General features: G+C 42.0%; 3 protein-coding genes across 5 annotated transcripts; 2 read left to right on the forward strand and 1 right to left on the reverse strand.

Annotated features, from left to right (window-relative positions):
• The first annotated feature begins 10 nt into the window (after nt 1-10).
• On the forward strand, nt 11-1,602 carry nanos3 (nanos homolog 3). Its single transcript, XM_035171778.2, has one exon. It carries the CDS (start codon nt 229-231, stop codon nt 910-912), a length of 684 nt encoding a protein of 227 aa, XP_035027669.2. The 5' UTR covers nt 11-228; the 3' UTR covers nt 913-1,602.
• Nucleotides 1,603-1,692: 90 nt separating this feature from the next.
• Nucleotides 1,693-6,364, reverse strand: LOC118118383. 3 transcript variants are annotated; one of them, XM_035171582.2, is made up of 9 exons: nt 6,266-6,364; nt 6,141-6,171; nt 5,631-5,673; nt 5,131-5,222; nt 4,251-5,056; nt 3,577-4,114; nt 2,766-2,899; nt 2,400-2,504; nt 1,693-1,954 (listed from the first exon to the last, which is right to left on the reverse strand). In XM_035171582.2, exons 3-9 carry the CDS (start codon nt 5,662-5,664, stop codon nt 1,876-1,878), a joined length of 1,788 nt encoding a protein of 595 aa, XP_035027473.1. In that variant the 5' UTR covers nt 5,665-5,673; nt 6,141-6,171; nt 6,266-6,364; the 3' UTR covers nt 1,693-1,875. The 3 variants fall into 3 exon arrangements, with proteins under 3 accessions (XP_035027473.1, XP_035027464.1, XP_047199202.1); XM_035171573.2 differs by having other exon boundaries at nt 6,141-6,166; nt 6,266-6,329; XM_047343246.1 differs by having other exon boundaries at nt 6,141-6,276.
• cc2d1a (coiled-coil and C2 domain containing 1A) lies at nt 6,334-22,895 on the forward strand. The gene is made up of 28 exons (XM_035171417.1): nt 6,334-6,532; nt 6,784-6,853; nt 7,031-7,166; nt 7,341-7,444; nt 7,695-7,925; nt 8,107-8,422; nt 8,728-8,837; nt 8,956-9,028; nt 9,340-9,438; nt 9,685-9,812; nt 10,501-10,573; nt 10,680-10,816; nt 11,408-11,495; nt 11,597-11,673; nt 11,834-11,929; nt 12,630-12,746; nt 12,980-13,038; nt 13,618-13,734; nt 16,289-16,362; nt 16,438-16,496; nt 16,599-16,747; nt 16,843-16,933; nt 17,017-17,172; nt 17,941-18,084; nt 18,187-18,313; nt 19,231-19,307; nt 19,395-19,442; nt 19,537-22,895. Exons 2-28 carry the CDS (start codon nt 6,797-6,799, stop codon nt 19,567-19,569), a joined length of 2,976 nt encoding a protein of 991 aa, XP_035027308.1. The 5' UTR covers nt 6,334-6,532; nt 6,784-6,796; the 3' UTR covers nt 19,570-22,895.
• The last annotated feature ends 460 nt before the right edge of the window (nt 22,896-23,355 follow it).

Here is a 23,355-nt window from a genome sequence, read left to right on the forward strand (position 1 = left end):
GAGGAAACCGAGTGGTCCATTGGCCGTGCACGCCTGGCGCATGAGCTCCTGTGATTGGCTGCTGGTACGTTGAAGCCGCGTACCGACACTTGTGCTCAATTACCAATCAAAACGTTGTTACTCACGACCTGGCGCCGCGTGTCTGTCTCTTTACGTTATTACAAAGTCAAAAAGTCGAGCGTGTCCCTGAGAGGCAGTCTGCCGGACAACAACCGACCAGGAGCTAGTATGAATGGTGTGGTTTGGAGCCTCTTTCACCACCTGCCGCGCTTCATGGAGTCGGACAGCAGAAGTTTCCAGCCCTGGCGAGACTACATGGGACTGTCGGAGACCGTCAGAGACATCCTGGCACGGAGCAGCGCGGCTCAGCCGTCACTCTCAGCCCCCAAAGCCTCGCACCTGGAGCCCGGTGATCGTGGCAGGGCTCTGGTGTCCATGCGCCTTAACGCGGTGCGCCACAGCAACTTTGGGGCGGATTGTGCGCCGGGTCTCCGCGGTGAGTCTCCGCGTCCAGACTCCTCGGCTCATCGGAGTCGAACTGATGTGTTGCGTGCACCAAACCCCGCTCATGTTGACGCACCAGATGTGGTGGATCCCAAACAAGTGCCAAAACCTCACCGGGGGACAAAAGACCGTAAGAGGACGACTCGCCCTAGGACACCCGAGCCCCCGGCGGCTCCTCCACCTCCTCCTGAGCGCATGTTCTGCAGCTTCTGCAAACACAATGGAGAGTCCGAAGTGGTGTATGGATCCCACTGGCTGAAGAACCTGGCCGGGGAAGTCACGTGTCCTTACCTTCGGCAGTACGTGTGTCCTCTCTGCGGAGCCACGGGGGCCAAAGCTCACACCAAGCGCTTCTGTCCCCGGGTGGACAGCGCGTACAGCTCCGTGTACGCCAAGTCCAGACGCTGAAGCCAGCAGGTGGCAGGTATAGCAACAACCAGCCACTGCACAGAGGCCACAGTCCTTTTTTATGTGTGATGTATATTTTTATAGCACTAGTCTTGCTTTTTGCTTTTGTGTGTTTTTAGGCTTTGGTTTTTATTTGCATGCTTTGACACGTTTACACTGAGGCCTTCTGTGAAGCTGGCTGGTCTTGTGTGCCCGCTACTTCAAAAAGCGTCTGTTTACAAGTTGGTGGATCTCGTGAGGTACTTAATATCTACAACGACTGCCAGATATCATGTTTGGGAGGAGAGGAGAAAAGAAACATGTTTCTCAGGAAAATGTTTGTTTGTTTTATATATATATTTTAAAACGTGGCCATTTGATGTCCAGCATCACATTTCCTGTCCATGCACAAATATCATAGCTTTATCAGACCTACAGTCATCATTGGTAATAATTTTACTACAGCATTTAAACATCATGTGACCATGTCAGTATTTAACATTTTTAAAATATGAGTGACTTGTTCTAGTTCTAAGGTGTGCGAGTGAATACCTGTTCCTGAGGCACCCTGTTTTATTTTGATTATTTATGTATGTGTGGCTTTTCTAAAAGAAACTCTTCTGGCTTTGTGAAATAATAGCTGATCTTTGTGTGAATATTCTTGTATACCAGAAGTTATTCATATCTAAAGTGAGTAAATCTGTGTTTGTATTCTTTGTCATCACTCTCTGTTCTTTTAAAATGTTTGACAGCCAAGAAGGGAAGAATAATCCCAAATATTACATTTACATAACAGTCAGATTTGTAACTTAATAAAACAATGACAAGCTTTATTTGGGGAGAACCAGAACATTGCAGCCAATAAACTGAACATTCCAGCTGCCAGTGAGAAGGAAATCTGAAAGGATTGTAGCAGGGCACAAGTTCCTTCATTACCCATGAACCACTGGGGTAAAGCTAAGCTCAGGTACCTCATTGAAGTCCTTAATGCAGGGAGCTTTTCGAAGCTTTACTGCCGCGCTGTAGGTTCTCCAGCTCCCGATGTGTGGCCATGACCTTCTGACTAGAAGAAGATGAAAAGAGGAGAAATGCTGTGACTCAGTTTTGTGAAGTGAACTACCAGACTCAGTTTGATAATAGTGGTTGAATCACAGGGAGGCTGAAGATGTCAAGGGTTAGATGATGAGTGAATGTCAGAGAAGGAAACTATAAAAGGTAAGGAGGGGAGAGTGTGAGAAAACCCCAGAATGCCTCGGTCAGTCATAGATCCATCCTGAAACTATTTCACTATATGTTCATTGCTTTTAAAGTAGACCAGTGTATTGAAGCAAAGTAGTAAATTTCCCTTTGTACTAAAGTAAGTAAAGTTGGCCATAGCGTAATATCCCGTGGCCAGGACTTAACTGCTTGTCTCTTGAAAGAAGAGAGAGGTTAGAAAAAGGGACTGAATACAACAACAAAATAAGAAAATAGATCAAATACAAAAAAGGAGAATTTCAGTTACTAACTTTAGAGAGGAGAGTTCCCTGATCAGTCCACAGATCAGGTCTGTGGCGTCTTCAGGATTGTCTGAGGAACCAAACGTCTTCTCCCTCTCCTTCACCTCCTCGTCACTGGATGAAAGTGAAGAAAAACGTTGAATGGATAAAAAATGTCTTGTTACCAATTCTGCACTGTAGTTTTTAGTTTGTTCAAACCCCAACGTCACCAAAGTATCAATAAAAACAGTTAAGTAGTTTTTGTGTTATCCAGCGAAAAGACTAACATAACCTTAACAGAGGTAATGTAATAAAATGAAACATGTTTATCTAAAATCACTGCATGTTGATTGGACGTTCTTTGTGGGATTTAAACCCTCTTCCCTGCTTCCTTACATTAGAACAATAGTGTTGAGCTGCGAGTCCGACACGTAATCTAAGCATCCAGATGCAAACACCTCAGTGGGGTCCCTGGTCCGAGTGTGGGCAGTGGTTACAGTAGGAGGAGCGAGTTCATATTTAAGATCATGCTGTGGGAAACAAAAAAAAATCTGCAATTACTGGAGAGTTAAAAGTTACCCAATAAAATAACCTTCAGTATGTTTGATCTGTTTTCTTTGTTAAGGCAGCCACTATCTGATCAACTATCTGAACAATTAATAAATTATAATGAATTGATTGTTTACTCTGTCAGACAATTATGAGAAAATCTTTTTTTCTGACAGACTAAAGAATAATTGATAATGAAAATGATTGTTGTGTGCAGTAAATCACAAGTAGCTAGCGATACAGTATATGTGAGCTTTAATCTTACGTATTCACTTAAATAAGTTATTTAGTGCGAAATACTACTACTGACTAGAATGGCAATCAGAGGAGTGCATACCTCTGCCAAGGCCCAATAGTGGCCTTGAATTCAATCAAGCCACAAATATAATTTCCCTAAATGGCTTATTTTTTAATCAAGATTCATGAATTATTATCTGGAAAATCTGTGAAAAAGTCAAAAGACCTCCATAACAAAGAGAGCCCAACATAATGCTGTCAGATTAGTTGTTTTGTCCCAACAACAGTGGATATGATTTTTGTTTTTAAGTACAGCCAACCCTCACAATCAGAAGACTTGAGCCAGCAAACATTTAGCATGTTCTCTGGACTCTTCACTAAACAAGTTTTTGTGTTAGTTTGTCCCCTCCCCACCACTCACACTGTCTTTCCTGCCAGGAGGCGTCACTGCAGCTTCACTGAGCTCCACAGAACCACAGTTAAACCCTCCAGGCCCAGTGACGGTGGATGAGATTCCCTCTTCGTCGCTTCCACCACTGGCATCAACCATCATCTCTTCCTCTACCTCATCACTTGTTTCGGTCTCTCTTTGCACCTGAAGACCCGCAGTCGCCTTCTTTTTCTCACTTTCCTCATTTTCAGCTGGATTAATGTAAGAACCCATGGCAGCACAACCACCTGCCTCTGTCGACTTATCTTCTCCGTCTGTACTTTGCTTCTCAGGTGTTTCGGTCGTAACCACAGTTGTACCTTCCTCGAGTTCCTGCTGCTCCTGGTTCACCAAATGCTCCAACACTTTGTCCTTTGTGAGTGGACCTGACTCTGGCTCACCAGTTTGTTCTGGACCAGGCTCCGTGCCTCTCTCAGCCTCACAGCTCTTTACCTCCGAGCTGCCAGGGTCACACACAGCACTGGTCCCATCTGAGGTTGTGACAGCGACATGGACTTCAGTGTCTGCCCTGTGTGTTAACAAGCAATGTTATAATCCAAGTAGGAAGCAACAAATTACATTTACGTCTGTTACTATAATAGAGTATTTGTGGTTGGAAGTTAAATTAAAAATGAATTTTGGATTCCTCCCAACATGATGCTGACCTGTTGTTCACTCCACAGCGACTGGACTTCAGTGTCTCTGCTGGGTTCTGCTCTGCGATACTATTGACAGGGATGGAGAGAAGTGAGGATGGAACTAAGAGTGAAGATATAATCCTATCCTGAGCCACAGGGTCAGCTGCATTACTACAAATCTTCCTCTCAACTTCCTCCACTCCGCCCTGCTCATTTTCACGCTTCTGTGTCTGTAAAAAATGACTCCGCTCCTTCTCTGTCAGGCCACACATGCCCATCCTTCGCTTTTTTTTGGCTCGTATTCCCACCGCTGCCTCCTTTGTGATTTCCTTGACATCAGCCATGCACATGGTGCATGTATCTTCTTGGCTGGTTTCGTGGTTTTTCTCTAGATCACTCTGAGAGGTTTCTTTGGAATCCAGTTGCTTCTCCAAAGTAGCTGCACAGGATCCATCCCCCTCTTCCGAGGTTGGCGAGAAGACCTGGGGTTGATCAGAGCCTGTTGGAGATGGAGGTCTGATACTGTTCTGTGGAGATTCTTCCTCCATTTCACTCTTGCTGGTATCATAATTAGAATGGACTCCACAGCCTTCCAGCTCAGAAGCAGTGGTGACAGCAGACTCTTGTTGCCCTTCAAAAGCTTTAACCGTCACATCTTTCAAGCACGTATTTGGTTTTCCTGCAAGTTTATCCTCTTTGGATTCATCTTGTTTGGTGAGACAGGGCTGTTCGGCTGCCTGATCCTGTTGATGTGTAATCATGGCACATTCCTGCAGAAGGCACTGAGGAAGCTGTGGTGTAGCAACGACAGATGTATTGTCTTCTTTTGTGTCCTGAAAAGAATGATTTGTCAAAACGTTGCCTTGATGCAATGGAAATATGGTTCAATCTCAATCACATAAATCACCTGTTGTTTAAGAGGAGCCTGGACATCATCAGTCTGAGGGATTTCATCTCTTGATCGTTCCCGCTTCCTTGACCTTAATTGAGCAGTGCTGCCTTGATACAGAAGGACCAACTCATTGTTACTCAACGACTGTGATGGGGAATCATTGTAGAGGCTTCACTCTCAATCTAAACAACACACGCACTCACACATTCAGTTGTGACTGTCTAACATATACTTACATTGATTTCCTTTACCTTACCCATAATTACTACTTGCCTAACCCTAACCCCTAACCTAACCTTAACCTAAACTTAACCCTAAAACATGTCTTCACCTTAAAAACACAAGTCCGGGGACAAGCTTTCAGTCCCCATAAGGAAGATAAGTCCTCATAATGTGACTGTGTAAACAGATTTAGGTCATCACAACAACACGAGTAATACCTGGAACACACACAAATTTAGTAATTTGGTGAGTTGATTGAAGATCCATATTATTTGAGAAAAAACATATTTTACCACTGCTGTTAGTCTTCCCTTTCCCTTTGGCCATCTCCTCTTCCTAAAATGCCCCAAAAGAAGGTCATTTAATAAATGTTTAGATAGATAGATAGATAGATGATAGATAGATAGATAGATAGATAGATAGATAGATTGATAGATGATAGATAGATACATACATACATACATACATAGATACTTTGTTGATCCCGAGGGAAATTTAGGGATCCAGTATCCAGTATCATTTTTTGTACTTAATTCCCTTGCCCAGTGATTATTCTCTTGCCTCTGACACCGGACCAGATATTATTTAAAACCTCAAATGTATTTCAGTATTTAAAAAGAGTGAAAACAGTGCAAGAGTCAAAGGTAAAATATAAGACTATGGAAAATGTGATATATAGCGACCTAAAACACTTTCCCCCACTGGTATGGCTAATGTTTAGCTTAAAGCTAACTATCGAATAATTGGAGTGAATATATTTATGTATTCTATTATTAGCTCACATAAAAGGAAAACACACTTACTCGATGATGCTGCAGGTGTGGACTTGCTGTTCTTCAAACAATGAATTGACGCTGATTTAATAACTCTTCGGAAAGTGTTGGACAGAAGTGCACTTCTATTTTGTAGTTTTCCCACAATTACTCACCTGGACCTCAGAGGCGCAGCGTTACGTCGGGGTTTACGTCAGTGGCGGGAGTGTGTGTCGTCTAGCCGTAAAGCGCGACGTGCGTTGCCACTGGAGACGGAATATAGGAAGTGAATTCCACAGCTTGCCGTGTTTGTTTTGACAGCTCGCAGCGAACATTGGAGTATACACCGGTCCACCGACATCTATCTACGCGTTCTGCTCTTATTTCTGAGCAGTGCTCGAGCAGAACAACCGACTCGACCCCGCTGCAACACTGACAACACGGTGCGTGAAGCGGACCAGGTCGTGTCTGTGCACTCATAAGCCACGAGAACTGTGTTGTTGTAGCTGTTAGCTAACACGAGCAGAGGCGCTAACTCGATACAAAGCACTTAAAACTGTTTGAATTGTGACACAAAATGGCAGAAAAGGGGCTGATTGTGACAAACTGCGTAACTCGACGCTTATCTCGTCTCTACTGTAGTTTACCCTCCATTGGCTTTAATTAATTTCCTTGTTTCCTGGTTCACTTGTAGGTGGTGAGAGTCCATGAGTCGCAGTCGGAACCCCCGTCCCCGGGGTCAAGGGGCAGCTCGAGCCAAACAGGTAACACCCTTCATGTCTGATGATGAGATGTGTGAATGATATCTACTGTTTAATGTCAACAACAGGTATGACTCAGCATCTCTCTCTCTCTCTCTCTCTCTCTCTCTCTCTCTCTCTCTCTCTCTCTCTCTCTCTCTCTTTCTGTGGCTGTCTGTCTGTCCTTGTGTCTATCTTCAGATGGGGCTGCTCCTTGACCTGTCCCCGGACGGCGGGATGGATGATGAGGGCAACGATGAAGACCTGGAGGCAGAGCTGCTGAATCTGATCGGGGGTGGAGGAGGGAGACCACAGGGGAAGAAAGCTGAAGGGAAAGGTGAGAAAGAAACAATGAGTCTCCTAGTCTCTCTAGGTTTGTACAGAGCCGGATTTCTTTCGTAGATTAACCCACAGTTTTTCTCTGTTTGCCTTGTTTATATGCTTATACTCCAAAAATATATTCAGTGTGTATGGTTTAGTGCCCATTGTGATTTTATTTGTCTATGTTCAGCTCCTGTTCACATGGCAGAAATCGAGCGAATGGCAGCCCTTTGCATGAAAGACATGGATGACGAAGAAATAGGGGATGACGATCTTGATGATGAAGATCTGCTGGTAAAATATCACAATGGTCTTACTTTGTTACTCATCTTTATCATGTACTGTATGATAGTAAACTTGATATTGCCACGTTTTGGAAATGTATTGTTTTGTTTTTTTAAATCCCATCTTATAAATTGTAAAATGCAAACCGAACCTTGTTTATTCCACTTCAGTATAATGTTTTTTAAGCTTAGCTCTTGCATTGTTTTCAATTTAAGAATTTTCCTCTTACCTGTATACATCTCTGTGTCTCTGAACATAGGCAGAGCTAAATGAAGTTTTGGAGGAGGATGAGGAACCAGCTCCCACTCCCCCTGCTGTTTCACCAGCTGCCCCCAAAGGGACTGTCACATCTCACTCTGCTGTTCCTACTGGTGCAACTGGGCTGGAGGCTAACCTGCTGGAACGTATTGAAATGTACAAGACTGCCGTTTCTAATGCCAAGGCTGCAGGGGAGACAAGCAAAGTTCGGCGATACGACCGCGGGTTAAAGGTAAAAGGAAGGTCACTAGTATAAATCAAAAGTTGTCTCAATTTAAATATTTTAAAGTTTCTAAATTTGGGTAAATTGTGTGTTTTTATATGAATGTAAGAATTAACATTGGTACATTTTTCATTTTAGTTTTCTGTAATGTTGAAGACATGTTCATGTTTCCTGTCTTCTCCAAACCTAGACATTACAGTCCATGTTAACATCTGCCAAGAATGGAAAACCATTCAATGAGGAAGAGATGCCTCCTCCCGTTGCTCTCGGTGGAAAAACCAATGTCCCTGCAGGGTCTGAATCAGTCAAGGAACGAGAACTGCCAGAGCCAGCACTGATGCCCTCCCTACCCACCAATCAGAAGCCTCTGAGGGAGGCTCCGCCAACAACCCCTAATACGAAGCCGCTCCTTCTGACCCCGCCCAAAATGCCTGCAGCTGCCATCACCCCAGAAACCCCTGCAATCTCTCCACTCACACCCAGCCAGCCTGATGCACAGCACTCTGGTAAAAACATATGAGTTACAGAGTCCTCTGTGGACGTCCGTTCAACCTTCCTCTACTGTGTTCTCCATGTACTGTATGAGAGAAAAGATGGGGTGACACTATAAACTCATCCATATTGAGTCATTCATGACATCAGATTAGTTTACTATAGTTGTTTCTTTTTCTTTATTAAATTCAATACTTTTAGCTAATTATCAAAAAGCGCTTTAATAATATTATATCAATGTATTGATGTTTTATTTAGTAACCACCATTATCCAAAACAACAGTCACCACATCATTCTTTATTTCTTCACCTAATTCAGAGCTGAAACGGGCAGTGTTGTCCAGACAGAGGGAGTACAAGATGGCTGCCATAAATGCCAAACAGAGCGGAGACATTGACTGGGCCAAAAAACTCTACCTCACTGCCAAGGTAACACAACCGATGTCAGTTTTATCGCTCTAATAAATCTTTTTCCGTAAGTATATTGCTTATGTACAAGGCTTGTGAGAGAAAGTTGATTTATATAAGCTGACCTCCATGTCTGCAGAAGATGGATGTGCTGGTGGAGGAAATGGACAGAGGTGAACCGGTAGAGCTGAGCTTACTACCTCCCCCTCCTGGTTAGTGTAATCTCTTAAAAGGACAAGTTAGGTTACATTGTTGACTTAAACTCTTATTTTCTTACAGAGATAAATGGTGGGTGACAACCAAATCAAACACTGAACTTAGAAATAGCTTTTTATAAATGTAGTGAATTACAAATTATGTCAAAGCTTGAAAGTTGGATCCAACTGAAGGAAAGAGATGTCTGTGCTGATGTCGTCTGCCTTTGTGTGTTAACTGGCTGTTTGTTACTGTGAGTCTTATTTCTTGTTTACCTGGTAAGATAATAATGATGTTCCATGTCCTACTCTCCTCTGATCATCTGCAGGAGACGTATTAGTTGAACACCGTGCACCTCCTCCTCCTCAGTCTTCCATCAAACCAGCTGCTCCTGCTGCTCCTGCTCCTACCAGTGTGGCCCCGGCAGGTAAGACTCACGATTAGGACCTGAACAGTACATGAAGTTTACTTCACAATCACATATTTTTCGTTGACTGCTGAATCGTAGTTGGATCGTGAGGCTAGTGAAGATGCACACCGCTAGACTCCAGTAGCTCTGATCCCACCTCTGACATCTTAGCATAGTGCAAATGAAAAAAATTGTGAAGTTGAATTTAAAAGTGAAAGGTGTGTGTCTCTGTGTGTCTGTGTGTCTGTGTGTCTGTGTATGAAGACCTTCCTGCTCCCAGCAGTCTGGCAGAAGCCCTGCAGCAGAGGTTGGATGTCTACAAGTCAGCAGCAGAGGGCGCTAAGAGCAAAGGGGACGATCGAAAGTCGCGCATGCATCAACGAATTGTCAAGGTATAACACCATCCACTTAAAATAGACCTTAAAATGTGGTTTCCGAAAAAATACTGTACTGGGCAGCTGAAACTAAATGTAGTAAGGGATTAGATATTGTCTTAAATGCAGATACCCACAATGCATAATATATACCTGGCTCTGTGCTGCTGTTTGGGGGTGTGTTTGATTCATGTCCCAAAATAACTGGTGTGACTCACTCTATTTTGACTGGAGATACCTTCTGCTGCTTTGACTCTGACTACTACTGTTGCTCATCTCAACTGCCAGAATGACCTGAAATAAAGTTCTGAAAAGACCTTAGCAAAAAAATAGGAACATTTGGTCCCTTCGACTTAGGTAGGGTAAATTAATTAAATTAAAGCATGGAGACAAGGCCGTAAAATAAAAGACAAAAATAGTTGTGAGTCATGTACAATATTTCTATTTGTTGTAGTGGAAGAAAATTGATAATATTGATATTCTCATGTGGGAATTATGCTTTTGTACCTTCTCTCAGTATTGTACTGTTAATTTGTTATGTTTATTTTTATATGCAAGAAAGACACATTTAATGGGGTAATATATTTCAAATTGGAGCTCATCAATCTTTTGGAAAGAATATGGATAATATATATTAAGGCATTCACTGATTATGACACAACACTGATATAAATGAGTGATCTATCATCTCATCCTTTCTTAACAGCAATACCAGGATTCCATCAAAGCTCATAAAGCTGGACGGCCAGTCAACTTAGCCGAGCTTCCTGTGCCGCCAGGTAACTTTCTGAATCCAGGCGTGTTTCAGGATTTGCTTCCAGGATGCGCATACATATCGTAAACTTTGTGTTTACACGTGTGTGTGTGTGTGTGTTGCTCCTCTAGGCTGTCCGCCACTTCAGGGCTCAGAGGGGAGTCAGCAGCAGAACTTCATAGGTGTCCTGGAAACAGCTATGAAAATAGCTAATCAGGATGCAGATGCAGAAGATGATGAAGATGATACTCCAACAGAGTCTGCCAAGGTAAACAGAAACAAACAAATTGTTATTGTTAAGCCAAAGAATTTATTGGCCTTTGGTCCAAACTTGAAAAGGCTTAATTGTTTGTCACGTCAGATTCTGTTGAAGGTTATTCTTTTTACTTGGCTGGACCCCATGCCTATTGCATCACCTTTGTGCCTGTTATCAAATATACTAATATAGAAACAGTGTTAAAGATAATGAAGACTTAATATGAAGCTGTTTTGAAATAATTGAAATGTTAATTCAAACTCACAAATTCCCCAAGCTGAAGCAGATTTTAAGAGATCAATATTCAACAAGAATGTCACTCAGTAGAGCGCATACACCAACAGTCCTCTTAAATTCAATTGCTGAATTTAAGAGGACATGTCAGGCATGTCAGTCCCCTTAACATGCCTGTTTTTTTTTTTCCATCAAGATCCATGAATTATTTCTTGAGAAATTCACATGAATGAAAAACTTGGACTAGTCTTCCAAGTTTCAGCAGTTTTTGTGTAATCCTGCTAACAGACAAACAACAGCAACAGTTAAAAATCTGTTCATTCATCACATTTGTCTCGTGATCCTAACCTTATATTTCACTCTTTGAAGCCTGCAGTGCGCCCATCTGCCCAGAAAGCTAAGTCTCCTGCTCCCCAGCCCCCTGGAGGCTCCACAGCTGTGAAACTGGGACATAAAGGTGTGTATGGTGTGGGTTTGTGCACTCATACCTGCCTAAACATACAGAATGTGCAAAAAGTGTAACAGCTTCGATTCCTTTTCTCTTAAATATACTTGTAGCCCAGCAGCAAGTGGATTTCCTGTTGCTAAGGAGACAGGGTTTTTTGCGCGCAGCTCTGCGCTCCAAACAGATGAAGGTGTGGTGGATTTTTTTTTTTTCTTAATATTTTTTTCTTTACACTAGATAGTCTTAATGGAGAAGTTTTGACTGCAGCTGCTTGTTGTTTCATTGAAAGCTTGAACAAATGTTTTTTGGCTGTGGTTTGATTCGTCTGCTGTCGTTGGGTTGTTTTGTAGGACATGACGGGAGCAGCGCAGCACCTCAGAAATGCCAAGGGTCTGGACCCCATGATCAATGCTGCCAAGTCTGGCCTCCCTGTTGATGCCACCAAGGTTATAAATTCATTCTCATGTGCCAGTTAGTAACATACAAGAAGAGACTGTGTGTGTGTGTGTGTGTGTGTGTGTGTGTGTGTGTGTGTGTGTGTGTGTGTGTGTGTGTGTGTGTGTGTGTGTGTGTGTGTGTGTGTGTGTGTGTGTGTGTGTGTGTGTGTGTGTGTGTGTGTGTGTGTGTGTGTGTGTTGTCACAGGAGCCACTGAATGCATGAGGAGCTGTGTCAATGCAAAATGTGACAGACTGGAGGAAGGAAACAGGGTGAAATCAAAACACCTCTGAGCTCATTGTGCTCTCACCTTGTGTGTGTGTGTGTTTATCTGCATATTTTTATATAGCTGCCACTTATCCCTTGTGATATTCTTTAATTTTGCTTCACTTTTATTTAATATCTTTGCTTCATAAAACGTATGTATTTCTCTGTGACTCAATCCTACAATGTAATAACCAGGAATATTAAGCTGGTGCCTCTGTTAGTTTGTCTGTGTGTTGGTCAGGAAGCACAGACCTTGATATTCATAACTTCTCGTGGACAGATAGGAAATGGAGGACGTGTTGATTAAATTTTGGTGCAAGCTGGAGCCGAGTTTCTCAAAAATGAGGAGGTTCAAACATCCCATCTGTTTCGCCACAGAGGTTAGTGTTCTCTTAGAGTGTCATTGTTTTATGTCTCCAATGTTTTTGTCTCTTTGCTGACAGATTCCGAATGCCCCGGAGGAGCAGTACTCTCTGTCTCGCTCCCGTACGTCCCCCGTCTCCCCTCGCTCCAGTGAACAGTACCACGGCCTTATGGATCTTTTACGAAAGCAGCACGAGGTCAGCAAATGCACATTTCATACAGAAATGCACCCTCTAAATCTTGCTGTGCATCAGTGACCAGTTTATACTGATGTTCATATGGTTATGAGCACTGCCTTGAAGTTTGCTCGTCACTTTTCTAGTTGTGCAGCTTTTTAGTTTTGTATCACAATTGATCTGTATGACACTTTCTCTGGTTATTTTCTGTTTTCTTATGCACACCCTCTTTTGTTGTGTATCTCAATTTACAGAAATGTGTGAGCTCCTCCCAGCAGTTCACAAAAGTGGGCAATATACCTGAGGCTCTGAAGTAAGAGATGTTTCACATTTGCACCTTTTGTATTTATGTTCATTTTATATGGATGTTCTCTGCAGCAATGATGGAATTTAACTCCTGTTATTTTTAGCCACAAACATCAGAATGAAACAGGAAACATTTTTTTCCTACTGACACAGCAAATGAGCTAATTCTCACATTTCAGAAGCAGATGTTGGATATTTTAATCCCTACATTACTTATTGGAGTCATATATGTTTATAATTATCTTCATTTAATGTACTAATTGATTTTTTTCAGCTAAGTGCTTCACCGTTTTTCAAGAGCTTCGTTTTTCTGCTACGGTTTCTGTGGCAACACACAGACATTCAGTCTTTTTATTTTTTTTTCTCATGTCACACTGCATATTTTAAACTTCTTCACTTATTTTCCCACATATTTTCACATACATTGAACTATCACACATCATACACATTATTGCAGGCTCTGCACCTGGAAACAACATATTTTAATTTCACACATACGTATTAGATCTCAGTATTTATATATTTATATATGTGTACATGTACGTATGAGAATTTGTGTGTAAGGACCATGTTTGTCTCTCACCAGGTTTGAGAAGCTAGCTGAGGAGTGTGTGAAGTACATAGAGATACTAAAGAATGCCCACGCCAAAGGCCACCCAGTCCCCAAGTGCCACACAGAGGAGAGGACCTTCAATTCTTTCAAGTCAGCAACAAAACATAATGTGTTTTATTTCATATTGTATAATATTATATTAGATTATAATGCATTTTCTAGTCTTATCAACTACTCAGAGCTTTACAGTACAAGTCACTTTCACCCATTTGCACACACATTCATACAGCACTTCAATATGCATCGCTTTGTCTATCTATTGGGGGGGCGCAGAATGGAAGAGCCAGGGATTAAACCCCCAGAGCCACATCCTCTTTGGACAGGAAGATCTAAAGTCAGTCATTTTTAGTGAATCTAGCAGCAGAGCTCTGAGGATGACAGTCAGTCTGTCATTCAGTGTGTCTGTCGTTCTACCACTTCAATCCAAAATAGACAATCTCAACAACTGTTTAGTGAATTGCCAGAAAGCTTTGTTCAAACATTCATGAGCCCTCAAAGATGAGTTTAATTGACTTTTGTGGTCCCTGATGTTTCAAAAGCTGTTTTCCTGCACTTAACTCTGGAGAACCTCCGGACTGTCTCCAGAGGGGCTGTATGTGTGAACGCAAATGTCCGAGTTTGAGCCTTTGGACTTTCTCTGGCCTTTCTCCGGCCAGCCCCCAAGTAAAAAGTCTGTATAATGTCCAAATGAGCCCACGTGAGAACACAGCAGGAGATCCTCCGCAGGATTCACTGGGAGCGAGAATGTGTGTTGATGACCTTTCTAACATGGGGCAGATGCAAAGAGATTTTTGTGTTGTTAAAACGTCTGAACAGAGAATCCCCTGCTGCGTTGTTCCTGTGTGAAAGGCAAACTCCGGAGAAAGTCCGAACCCAATTCTGCGGACATCCTCTGGAGTTCATGACTGAAAACGTCTTTATATTGCCCCCGACAGGTTGACATTGTTAGCCTGTATTGAAATATTACAACATCTATTGGATGGATTGCCATAACATTTGATAAAGCCATTATCAGGTAATTACTTTTTTACCAACAGCATGTAGCTGAACACTGGAATAACTGTATGATTATTACTATTACCAGAAGGAATGATTTCCCCCGACTGAGGCTGTAGATGAATCAGAGTGACTCACTGTGACTCAGTGACTTGGCTCCAGCATCATCACATCCTGACAGCCAGGTGACTGTGGCAGTGAGTCACTCCAGGGCTCCAGAGTGCAACCAAATATCTGTGAAGTGCGACTAAAAATGTTCCTTGGTCGGACCGGTGCGCCAAACATTTAGCTGGTGTGGCACTGTATTTGATGGTTTTGTGTCACTTCCTCATCTCCTCTGCAGAGTTTACACTCACATACACAGGCTGGTCCCGCCCACACTAATTTCTCCCACTGACACACGAGAAGAGAGATGAGGGAAAAGAGGAGTTGAACGAGGCGATGTATGTCGAACAGTGGTGACTAAAACTGTTTGATACAGGGTTTCCGCGACGGACCACTAACGCTAGATTGGTTTGTACTTTGTCAGAGTCTCTGTCTGACTGTCCTCACTCCTTCCGACCTGCGCTTACTTCCCACTTTAACAATAAACACCAACACTAAACACAGGTTAGTGTTAAACTCAGGACCTTAACAGTACTGAAGTTTACTTTGTTTGATTCGCTCCAGAGACATGTATTTAATCACACTGAAAAAATTCAAAACTTTGTGCGCACTCTGCTACACACAACATGCGAAGTGCACAGTCAGGATATCAGTGTTAAAGTGACCAAAACCATCCAGAGTTCATCCAACATCATTGACTAATAACTAAATGAATGGGATGTCTGTGTGATCAACAACCCTGCTCGCGCAGATAGACACACACACACATGCACACACAATCCTAGAGGAAAGGCTGGAATACAAACCTAATACAATACAAACCTAAAAGCTCATCTCAATCATAACCATTCTGTTTACTGAGCTGGTAACATATATCCTGTGCCAAATGTTAAACATTTATTCCAGAGCAATTTTTGTAACAGAACCAGAGAGTCCGTTTTATTTCTTGTTTCGGTTGTCTGTGGTTTATGTTTTATTTATTTAGGATATTTTAATATTTTTTATTCTAATTCAAATGTCAGACTGAACATTCTTTAGAATTAAGTGTGTTGCGCTTTGAAAGGTTGTACTTGCATTATTATACTATAATAGTGTCAGACGGTTTCACAATGATGACAATAATATTATTTGTCGCAAAGATTTCTGGAACAAACAAAATTTGTTATCGTGATAGTCCGACCTTGATATTTGTAATAATACACCAAGTGAGATGTTTCCTTGCACAGTTTATAGCTTTAGTTTCTTTCATATCCAGTCAAAACTGGTATTGTAAACTGTAATATCCTGAACTGAATGGATATTAAATCAAATCCGAAATCGAATCGATTTGTACGTCAAGAAACGTATAATAGGTGTATTATTGCTGTGCCAAAAGATGCCTTGAAAAATTGTGGGTGCACCTAAATTATGTGGTGGTGCACCTAAATGAAAAAGTTAGGTGCACCGATGCAACCAATGTTAAAAGTAAGTCTGGAGCCGACTGTTTGTCTGTCACTCATGATGTCGCCTCTGAATGGCAGTGACTCCTGTGTTTGTTCTGTAGGAGCTACTCCAACCTGACACTTAATGACCTGATGCTCTACATAGTCAAAGGCATTAATCTGCCAGCTCCCTCAGGTAAGCACGTCTTCAAAATAACCAGGAAGTCAGGTGTCAGATGGATGTGTGCTCACACCCACTCTCTGCCTTCAGGTGTCTCAGCTAATGAACTGGATGCAAGTGTGAAATTCGAGTTTCCCTTCCCCAGTGCGGTAAGAATTTCTCTCACTGTAAGAAGAGATCATGGATTGTTTCACTCTGTTTATATCTAGTTGTGTTTTAATAAATGCATTTATATGTGTGTGTTTATGTAGGAGGAGGCTCAGAGAGACAAAACCAGCACAGTAAGGAACACCAACAGCCCCGAGTTTAAAGAGCAATTCAAACTCAACATCAACCGCTCCCATCGAGGCTTTAAACGAGTCCAATCAAAAGGCATCAAGTTTGAAATCGTCCATAAAGGGTAAAAACCACAACTGCTTTGCTGCACCACAGACACAAGCTTCATTGTTTATCTTCCTTCATCTGCCTGTTGTATTCTCCTCCTTGTGTCGACAGAGGCTTGTTTAAGACGGACAAAGTAGTGGGCACAGCTCAGCTGAAGCTAGAGGCTCTAGAAAACCACTGTGACATTAGAGAGATCATAGACGTAAGTGTTAACACAGTGAAAACACAAATGCATACGCGCATGTACTGACGTGATCTGGGTGACGGTGTGGATGTGTTTCATAGGTGATGGATGGACGTAAAACCACTGGCGGCAAGTTGGAGGTGAAGGTGAAGATCAGAGAGCCTTTATCTGGAGTTGATGTCACACCAGTGACAGAGAAGTGGCTCGTACTCATTCCAGTCTCCTCCCTCTCTCCTCCAGAGAAACAAAAGGAGCGGGTGAGTAGAGTTCGCCGTTCATCTGAGTTGCATGTTAATCGACCATGGGAGGGAACTAATGCAGAGCAGATCTCTGTCTTTAGCCGTTATCAGACATAAGCTCCAGAAATTTGATGGAGACATTTTCCAGACTTTGCCTTTCACATATGAAGAACGCGGCAAGAGATTGTCTGGGTCAGACATTTTCACCACAACAGGAAAATGTCTGGAACATTCAGCCAAGTTGTGGCACTTGGGTAGAGCATGCAGGAGACAGAACGTGACGTTTAAATTCTACTGTGGATAGCACGTCTTCTTGTTAACCGCACATCGGTGTCGGCCCTTATCTCCGAGCCTGTTGAATCTCTTTGTCTTTCCAATCTTTGTCTACATCTTCAACGTGTAATGCACCTCTTTTTCATCCTGAGATATTTCTCGTCTTTTAGTTTTTCTCACTTTTGCATCTGGCGCATTTTATAAATGTCGTCAACTCACCCACTTGCTCGCTGTGAATTCTCCAGACATTTTCCTGCTGTATGGGCTCACTCTGACATTTTTCTTGGGGGTTGGCTTGAAACTCATGACATTAGGCTATTCCCCTCCCTTCAAATGTGGCTGTTTGTTTTCGAGGATCACCAAGCCTTTATAATGTGAGCTGCTGCCATCTGAGTAATATGTATATAGAGAATAATCTTTCTGCAGCCCCCTTCACAAGGCCTATACATGCAAAAGTAACAAAGTGAATAACATTGACACAAGAATTTAAGTCTGTGTGTGTGTTTGTACCAGGCTCCATCTCCTCGATCTAAGCCCAGACATGAAGTGAGCAGCAGCAGCAGCAGCAGGAGCAGTCATCCCAACAACTCTCCTCCACAGTACAAACTCCACAGCTTCAGCCTCCTCAACTATGACAGGGATCGGGTGGAGAGGAAGGTAATTTTGTGTGTTTATGTGTGTGCGTTAGTTTCTTTCTTCCATAATGCTCGTAACGCTTAAGGCACATAGGACTTGTCAGTCACTTCGCCTGTCTCTCAGATCGCAGAGTACCGAAAGAATCGGCAGGACCCTCCGTCTGACCTCATCCATCAACACAAACAGGTCACACACAGACTGCAGTGGCAGAAAGCACAGCTGGAGCGAGCCACTCCTGCTCTGCTGACAGGTAACACACAGACAGACAGAATATACACGAGTATGTTCTAGAGCCTGACCGATATTGATATTTGGGGGATGATACCACTGTTAGGGAGTTAAAAGAAATACAGATATATCAGCAATATAAACATTAAACCAATATGGTAATGATTCCTAAGATGTTGTTATTAAACCCTAAATGTAATTGAGACCTAATACTTAACAGTTTAACCATACACTGTATTATAAATTCCTATACATAAACAGAAAACACTAATACAACCAAAAATATAGCATTGAATTAAGAAAACTAGTACAGCGACCTTTCTAAACTTGTTTTGGAATGAATCATTCGTGTTTGGAATGATCTGTTTTCTTGGCCTGTAAAAGTAACCTGCTGCGGGACCGGAACCCTGAAGCTGCATCACCGCTGCTGCACAAAGAGCTGTTCTACCTGTTTATTCAAAGTTCAGTGAAGCTCCACTCAGTACGCAGAACCCCAAACTGGAGAATCTGTTGTCGTTGCCATTATCGTGAAGGCGTAGTTGTCGTGATCAACAACTTCACTTACATTCATTAGTACCAGCCATTGCTGCTGCAGAGTGATAGTCGCCTGTTTATTCAAAGTTTATTAATATTGAACATATCGCGTGACCAAATTGAACCGAAGATAAACGATTCTCAAGATGTGCATTCCGCAGACCGACAGTTTTCTGGAAATATAAGATTGATAGATAAACGTTTTTTCTGTAAAAGTTAAATATGAATGCACATATTTTTCGAATTGTTTATTCTGTTAAATATCAGCAAACATAAACGCAGATCCTGATATGTCTGTGGAAGATTCAGCCAACTGATAAATTGGTCAGGCTCTGGTATGTACTTCACTAACACATCTCCACTTGTAAAGCACATAACCCACATATCCCCTCACCACATGTGCAGAATATGAAAATGTGCTGCGGCGCCTGGTCCAAGGACTTGCTGACTCAGTGAAGAAATTCTCCAGCCAAGGCCACAGAGTGAGTGCACGGGCGGGGTTCACTGTTGCTGGGATATTACTGTTGTCGCTCACTTGGGTAAAAATTACGGTTTCCTTTTTTGTATAGGATGCTGCCAAGGATGCACTTGGCAGGGTGAAGATGGTAGAGACTGAGGTACGAGCTGCTTTGAACTCTCAATATAAAGCATGTTGTATCGTCATCATGTGCACATTTATAATGTCTAAACTGACTCTTCTCTCTGCTTCAGCTGGAGTCACTTACGAGGAAACGTGCTGGATAAGAGGAGAAAAAGGGAGCAGGGACTTGGCTGGAGGACTGTTGTTTTATTTTTTTTTCATCTCTCTCTGTCTCATTCGATACACACTCTCATACAACACTACGGTTGGTACTGTAAGCTTGTTTAGCATGACTCTGATCTGCTCATGTCCATGACAACTGCATGAACCAACCTGCTAATTCCCTCATATAACTTGTGTCTCTTGTGATTGGTCGCCGGCCCCAATAGCTGAGAACAAACCTGCAATGACAAAGGGACACAAATTAAAGCTAATATTATGTAATGTGTTAAAGAGGTAAGGGAGAGGCAGGCTTATTTGCACTTAAACAAGAAAGACACTACAGCTTCTGAAGGACAGCTTTACAGATTTTACTCCCACTCCACTCCAATTTTTTTATATTTCCATCTTTCCACTGAGAATTGTTGGTTAGAGCTGTAACTGACACCAGCTCAAAGAGTCTTTTGCTGCCATAGATGACCAAAATGTGTGCACGTGCGTGTGTGAGCCTGCTCTGAAGTGTGTTTAACCAGTGGACTGAGGTGTTTTAACCCCTTTCCCCCATATTTTATGTGTGTAATGAGCTTAATCTAATCTGTCTGCTCCAGTGTTCCCAGATTACAGTAATCTGCTCCGTTTGGAGTGGTGTGATATGGGAATAAAAAAAACACAGCTACAGCCTACAACCCATAATGAGGGATTAGTGTTTGTGTCACCAAGGAGACGACTAGATCAGACGTAGAGTCGCCTTTGGGGCCGTGCAGAGGGGGTGTTAACAGCGTACCATGATTGTGGTTGAAGCTTAACCCTGCTAAAGTATTACTGCTTCTGCTTCTTCTCCATCATCAGCTGTTTCTCTGTCGTTTCCTTCATCTTCACTTTCTTCACACCAATTCAGAGATTATTCAAAGTATTGAGTAATATGTTGCTTCTTTTAGATTTTCTTTGCAATATTAAATTCATTGTGCTGCTGATTAGGAAGTAATTAGTGACCCCTACATCAGTGTTCTGCTGTTTTCTGCAGATTTTGGTGTTTGCTGTTTACAAAAATACTGAAAGATACTGTCCCACTAAATGAGCTCTGCAGTGGCAGCACAGTCGGATGCTGAATAGTCTGCCCACACAAGGACAACCCAGTATCTGTCAGTAAGGCTGGGCAATTGCTCATTTCTATTTCTGTTTCCCCATAGACATCCCTGTCATGGGCATCTCTGCTATTCCTCTCTCCACCTGTTTTTTTTCACTGTAAAGTCAAGGTTATCTTGTAAAACTTTTACAGATGTAAAAAATTCCTACTGACTAAGACAGACATCTTGAGAATTAATCATTTACCATAAAAGACCACAACAGACACTTTTGGGACAGATGTCTCAGAGTGATGTGTTTGATGACCTGCTAACCTGACAGCAGATCCATATCCACTGTACACAGCCAGGCTGTAGACGACTTATTCTATGTTTACGTTTGACTCCTCTGAGTCGATGATGTTTGGTAACTCCACTAACAGTGTTTTTGGTCACGTGGCAGAGCAGAGAATCATGTGTTTGTCCTAATCCACCCACCATCTCGCTCCATTAGCAAATAATCCCGGTTAAAGATGCAGCTCTCCATAGACTGTGTTTTTTTTATCTAACACCCCCTACCCCCTCTGACCTCAGGAGAGGTTATCCTCTGCCTCTTTGTAAATGGGACATTATGGTGCTTTTGATCAGCTGATGTTTTTAGATGGACAAGAAGGATGAATTTATCCTTATAGTAAAATAACATTTAGCATCTCGACCTCAAGTCATGCAAACTTCTACACAGATTTTTGGATGTAGTTTTCTCTTTCAGCCAACTCTTAAGTTTCTATTGAAACTGTTTCAGTTTGAGCTCAACATTTGCCTTATTGAGTTGTGTCGACTCAATTCAATTCAAACTAATTTATAGTGTCCACTAATAGCTTTTCATTCTACATGAAAATAAATGGAAACCAATGGTACCTGAAACAATAAAGACAGAGATAGAATGACACTAGAGTACATACCTCCGCCAAAGCCAAACAGTTCCCAACAGAAAACACATTTAAATTCAATTATTTGGATCTGCACCACATTTCACACACCCATAAGTATCAGTCCCCTAGATGGGCCAGATCTTAAGACCTTATCTCAGAATGTGAAAGAAAGTAGGGGAATACATCCTGAATCCGACCTCTTATCTGGATCTGCACCAAAATCGAGTGGGTTCTCCCCTGACCCAAACCACAACCTGCAAGTTTCATGGTAATCCGTCCAGTAGTTTTTGTGTAATCCTGCTAACTAACAGACAAACAAACAACCATAAACCTTGGTGGTTGTAAATATATGGGCGGCAACTAATTATAATATTTTCTTACTGATTAATCCTCCAGTTTTTTCCTGATTGATGATTAAGTCAGAAAAAAGTGTTTGGACAGTTGAATGTTTCGTATTTTTGCTTGAAAGAAATATTTAAATGTTTTTTCCCAAATATTTCATATGTCCAAACACCTGCTAAATCATTGGTATCATGCTAACAAATAATGTGTTTTACTGACTCTGAGTGTGACCACACACAGTAGCTCTGATATAACTTGGGGTTTGCATCACTCGTAGGCTTTAAAAGCATTAACAGCATGAAAAACTGCAGCTGCACCCGCACCCATTTCTTTCCATTCAATGGCTTTAACCCCATCTCACCCCCAAGCACAGAAAACCTCATGCTACGTCACCCCACTCCTCAAGTAACCTTGTGGCCTCTGAGGCTGCTCTGTTGTCATGGCAGTGAGCTCATCAGCATTCATTGTGGTAGCTGGATGGCCAGGACCCGGGCAAAGGGACATATTGTTAGATTGTCCTGCTGGTGACTCACAACACTTTCCTGCATTTACCACACACACCTCACACACACACACACACACTCCTCACTCTCCTTTTCTTTCGGTTTGTTTGACTCTTTTTCTTCTTTTTTTTTTGGTCCTCTTCTGTATCCGGACCACACTCCATTTACACAAAGAGAAAGTTTGGTGGATTGTTTATCATTACTGTTAATCCTTCTGTCTTGATCAGCTGCAGTAAATGTGTTCATCTGGGTTTGGGAAGATATTATTGTTGATCCTATGACATTTTTCCCCAGATCTGTTAAATCATATAAGGGCAATCATTCTAAATGTAATGTAGATGTACAGCATAATATGCACTTTCTCTATTTTAAGTACAAGTCATGATGACGTGTAGCTCAAAATGGGAATGTCTGAAGGCCTGATTGTTTAGGCTTTACTATCTTATACATGAGGTTAGTGTGAACATGAATAAAATGGAATCACCTCTGAGTTTGTGTCATCGTTGAACTGAAGAACCCCTGAGTTGGATTGTTCTGAACTCTTACTCAACATGTCTTTATCAGCTGGATATTTAATTATTTTTGCTAATTTTATGAGTTTATGAACCAGATTTTTGAATTGATCGCATGCTTCAGAAAATGGTTTGATACAATGGATTCTAAAAAACCTTATTTCTATTGCAGTTATCGAAACAAGGTTACAAAGTGCTTTACAAAATACATGGAATAAAACAACGCCCGACAAAACAAAAATAAGAAAGAAATATTTAAAACAAACAGCATCTGTTAAAAGCAGTTAAAAACCAGGTATTAAAATGTTTTCCAATTAAAATATGTTATAAGCAATGACTTCAAAACCTCCTCAGATAAGGAGCTCCAGAAGGGAGGGACATATGGGAGAGATATGGGCCCTAATTGGTGTTGGTTGAAATGCAACACTACTCCTCCAG

This window comes from Hippoglossus stenolepis, chromosome 2, assembly GCF_022539355.2.
Source record: "Hippoglossus stenolepis isolate QCI-W04-F060 chromosome 2, HSTE1.2, whole genome shotgun sequence".
Lineage (NCBI taxonomy): Eukaryota > Metazoa > Chordata > Actinopteri > Pleuronectiformes > Pleuronectidae > Hippoglossus > Hippoglossus stenolepis.

Bases quoted from the DNA above. Each gene is read 5' to 3' on its own strand.
- nanos3 (XM_035171778.2), top strand. From the start codon at position 229: ATGAATGGTGTGGTTTGGAGCCTCTTTCACCACCTGCCGCGCTTCATG.
- LOC118118383 (XM_035171582.2), bottom strand. From the start codon at position 5,664: ATGGCCAAAGGGAAAGGGAAGACTAACAGCAGTG. The intron at 5,057-5,130 runs GTGATTTATGTG...CATTCTTTTCAG, and splicing joins AGGCTCCTCTTAAACAACAG to GACACAAAAGAAGACAATAC. The intron at 2,900-3,576 runs GTGAGTGGTGGG...TGTTTCCCACAG, and splicing joins CTCCTGGCAGGAAAGACAGT to CATGATCTTAAATATGAACT.
- cc2d1a (XM_035171417.1), top strand. From the start codon at position 6,797: ATGAGTCGCAGTCGGAACCCCCGTCCCCGGGGTCAAGGGGCAGCTCGA. The intron at 9,439-9,684 runs GTAAGACTCACG...CTGTGTATGAAG, and splicing joins TACCAGTGTGGCCCCGGCAG to ACCTTCCTGCTCCCAGCAGT. The intron at 19,308-19,394 runs GTGAGTGCACGG...TTTTTTGTATAG, and splicing joins TCTCCAGCCAAGGCCACAGA to GATGCTGCCAAGGATGCACT.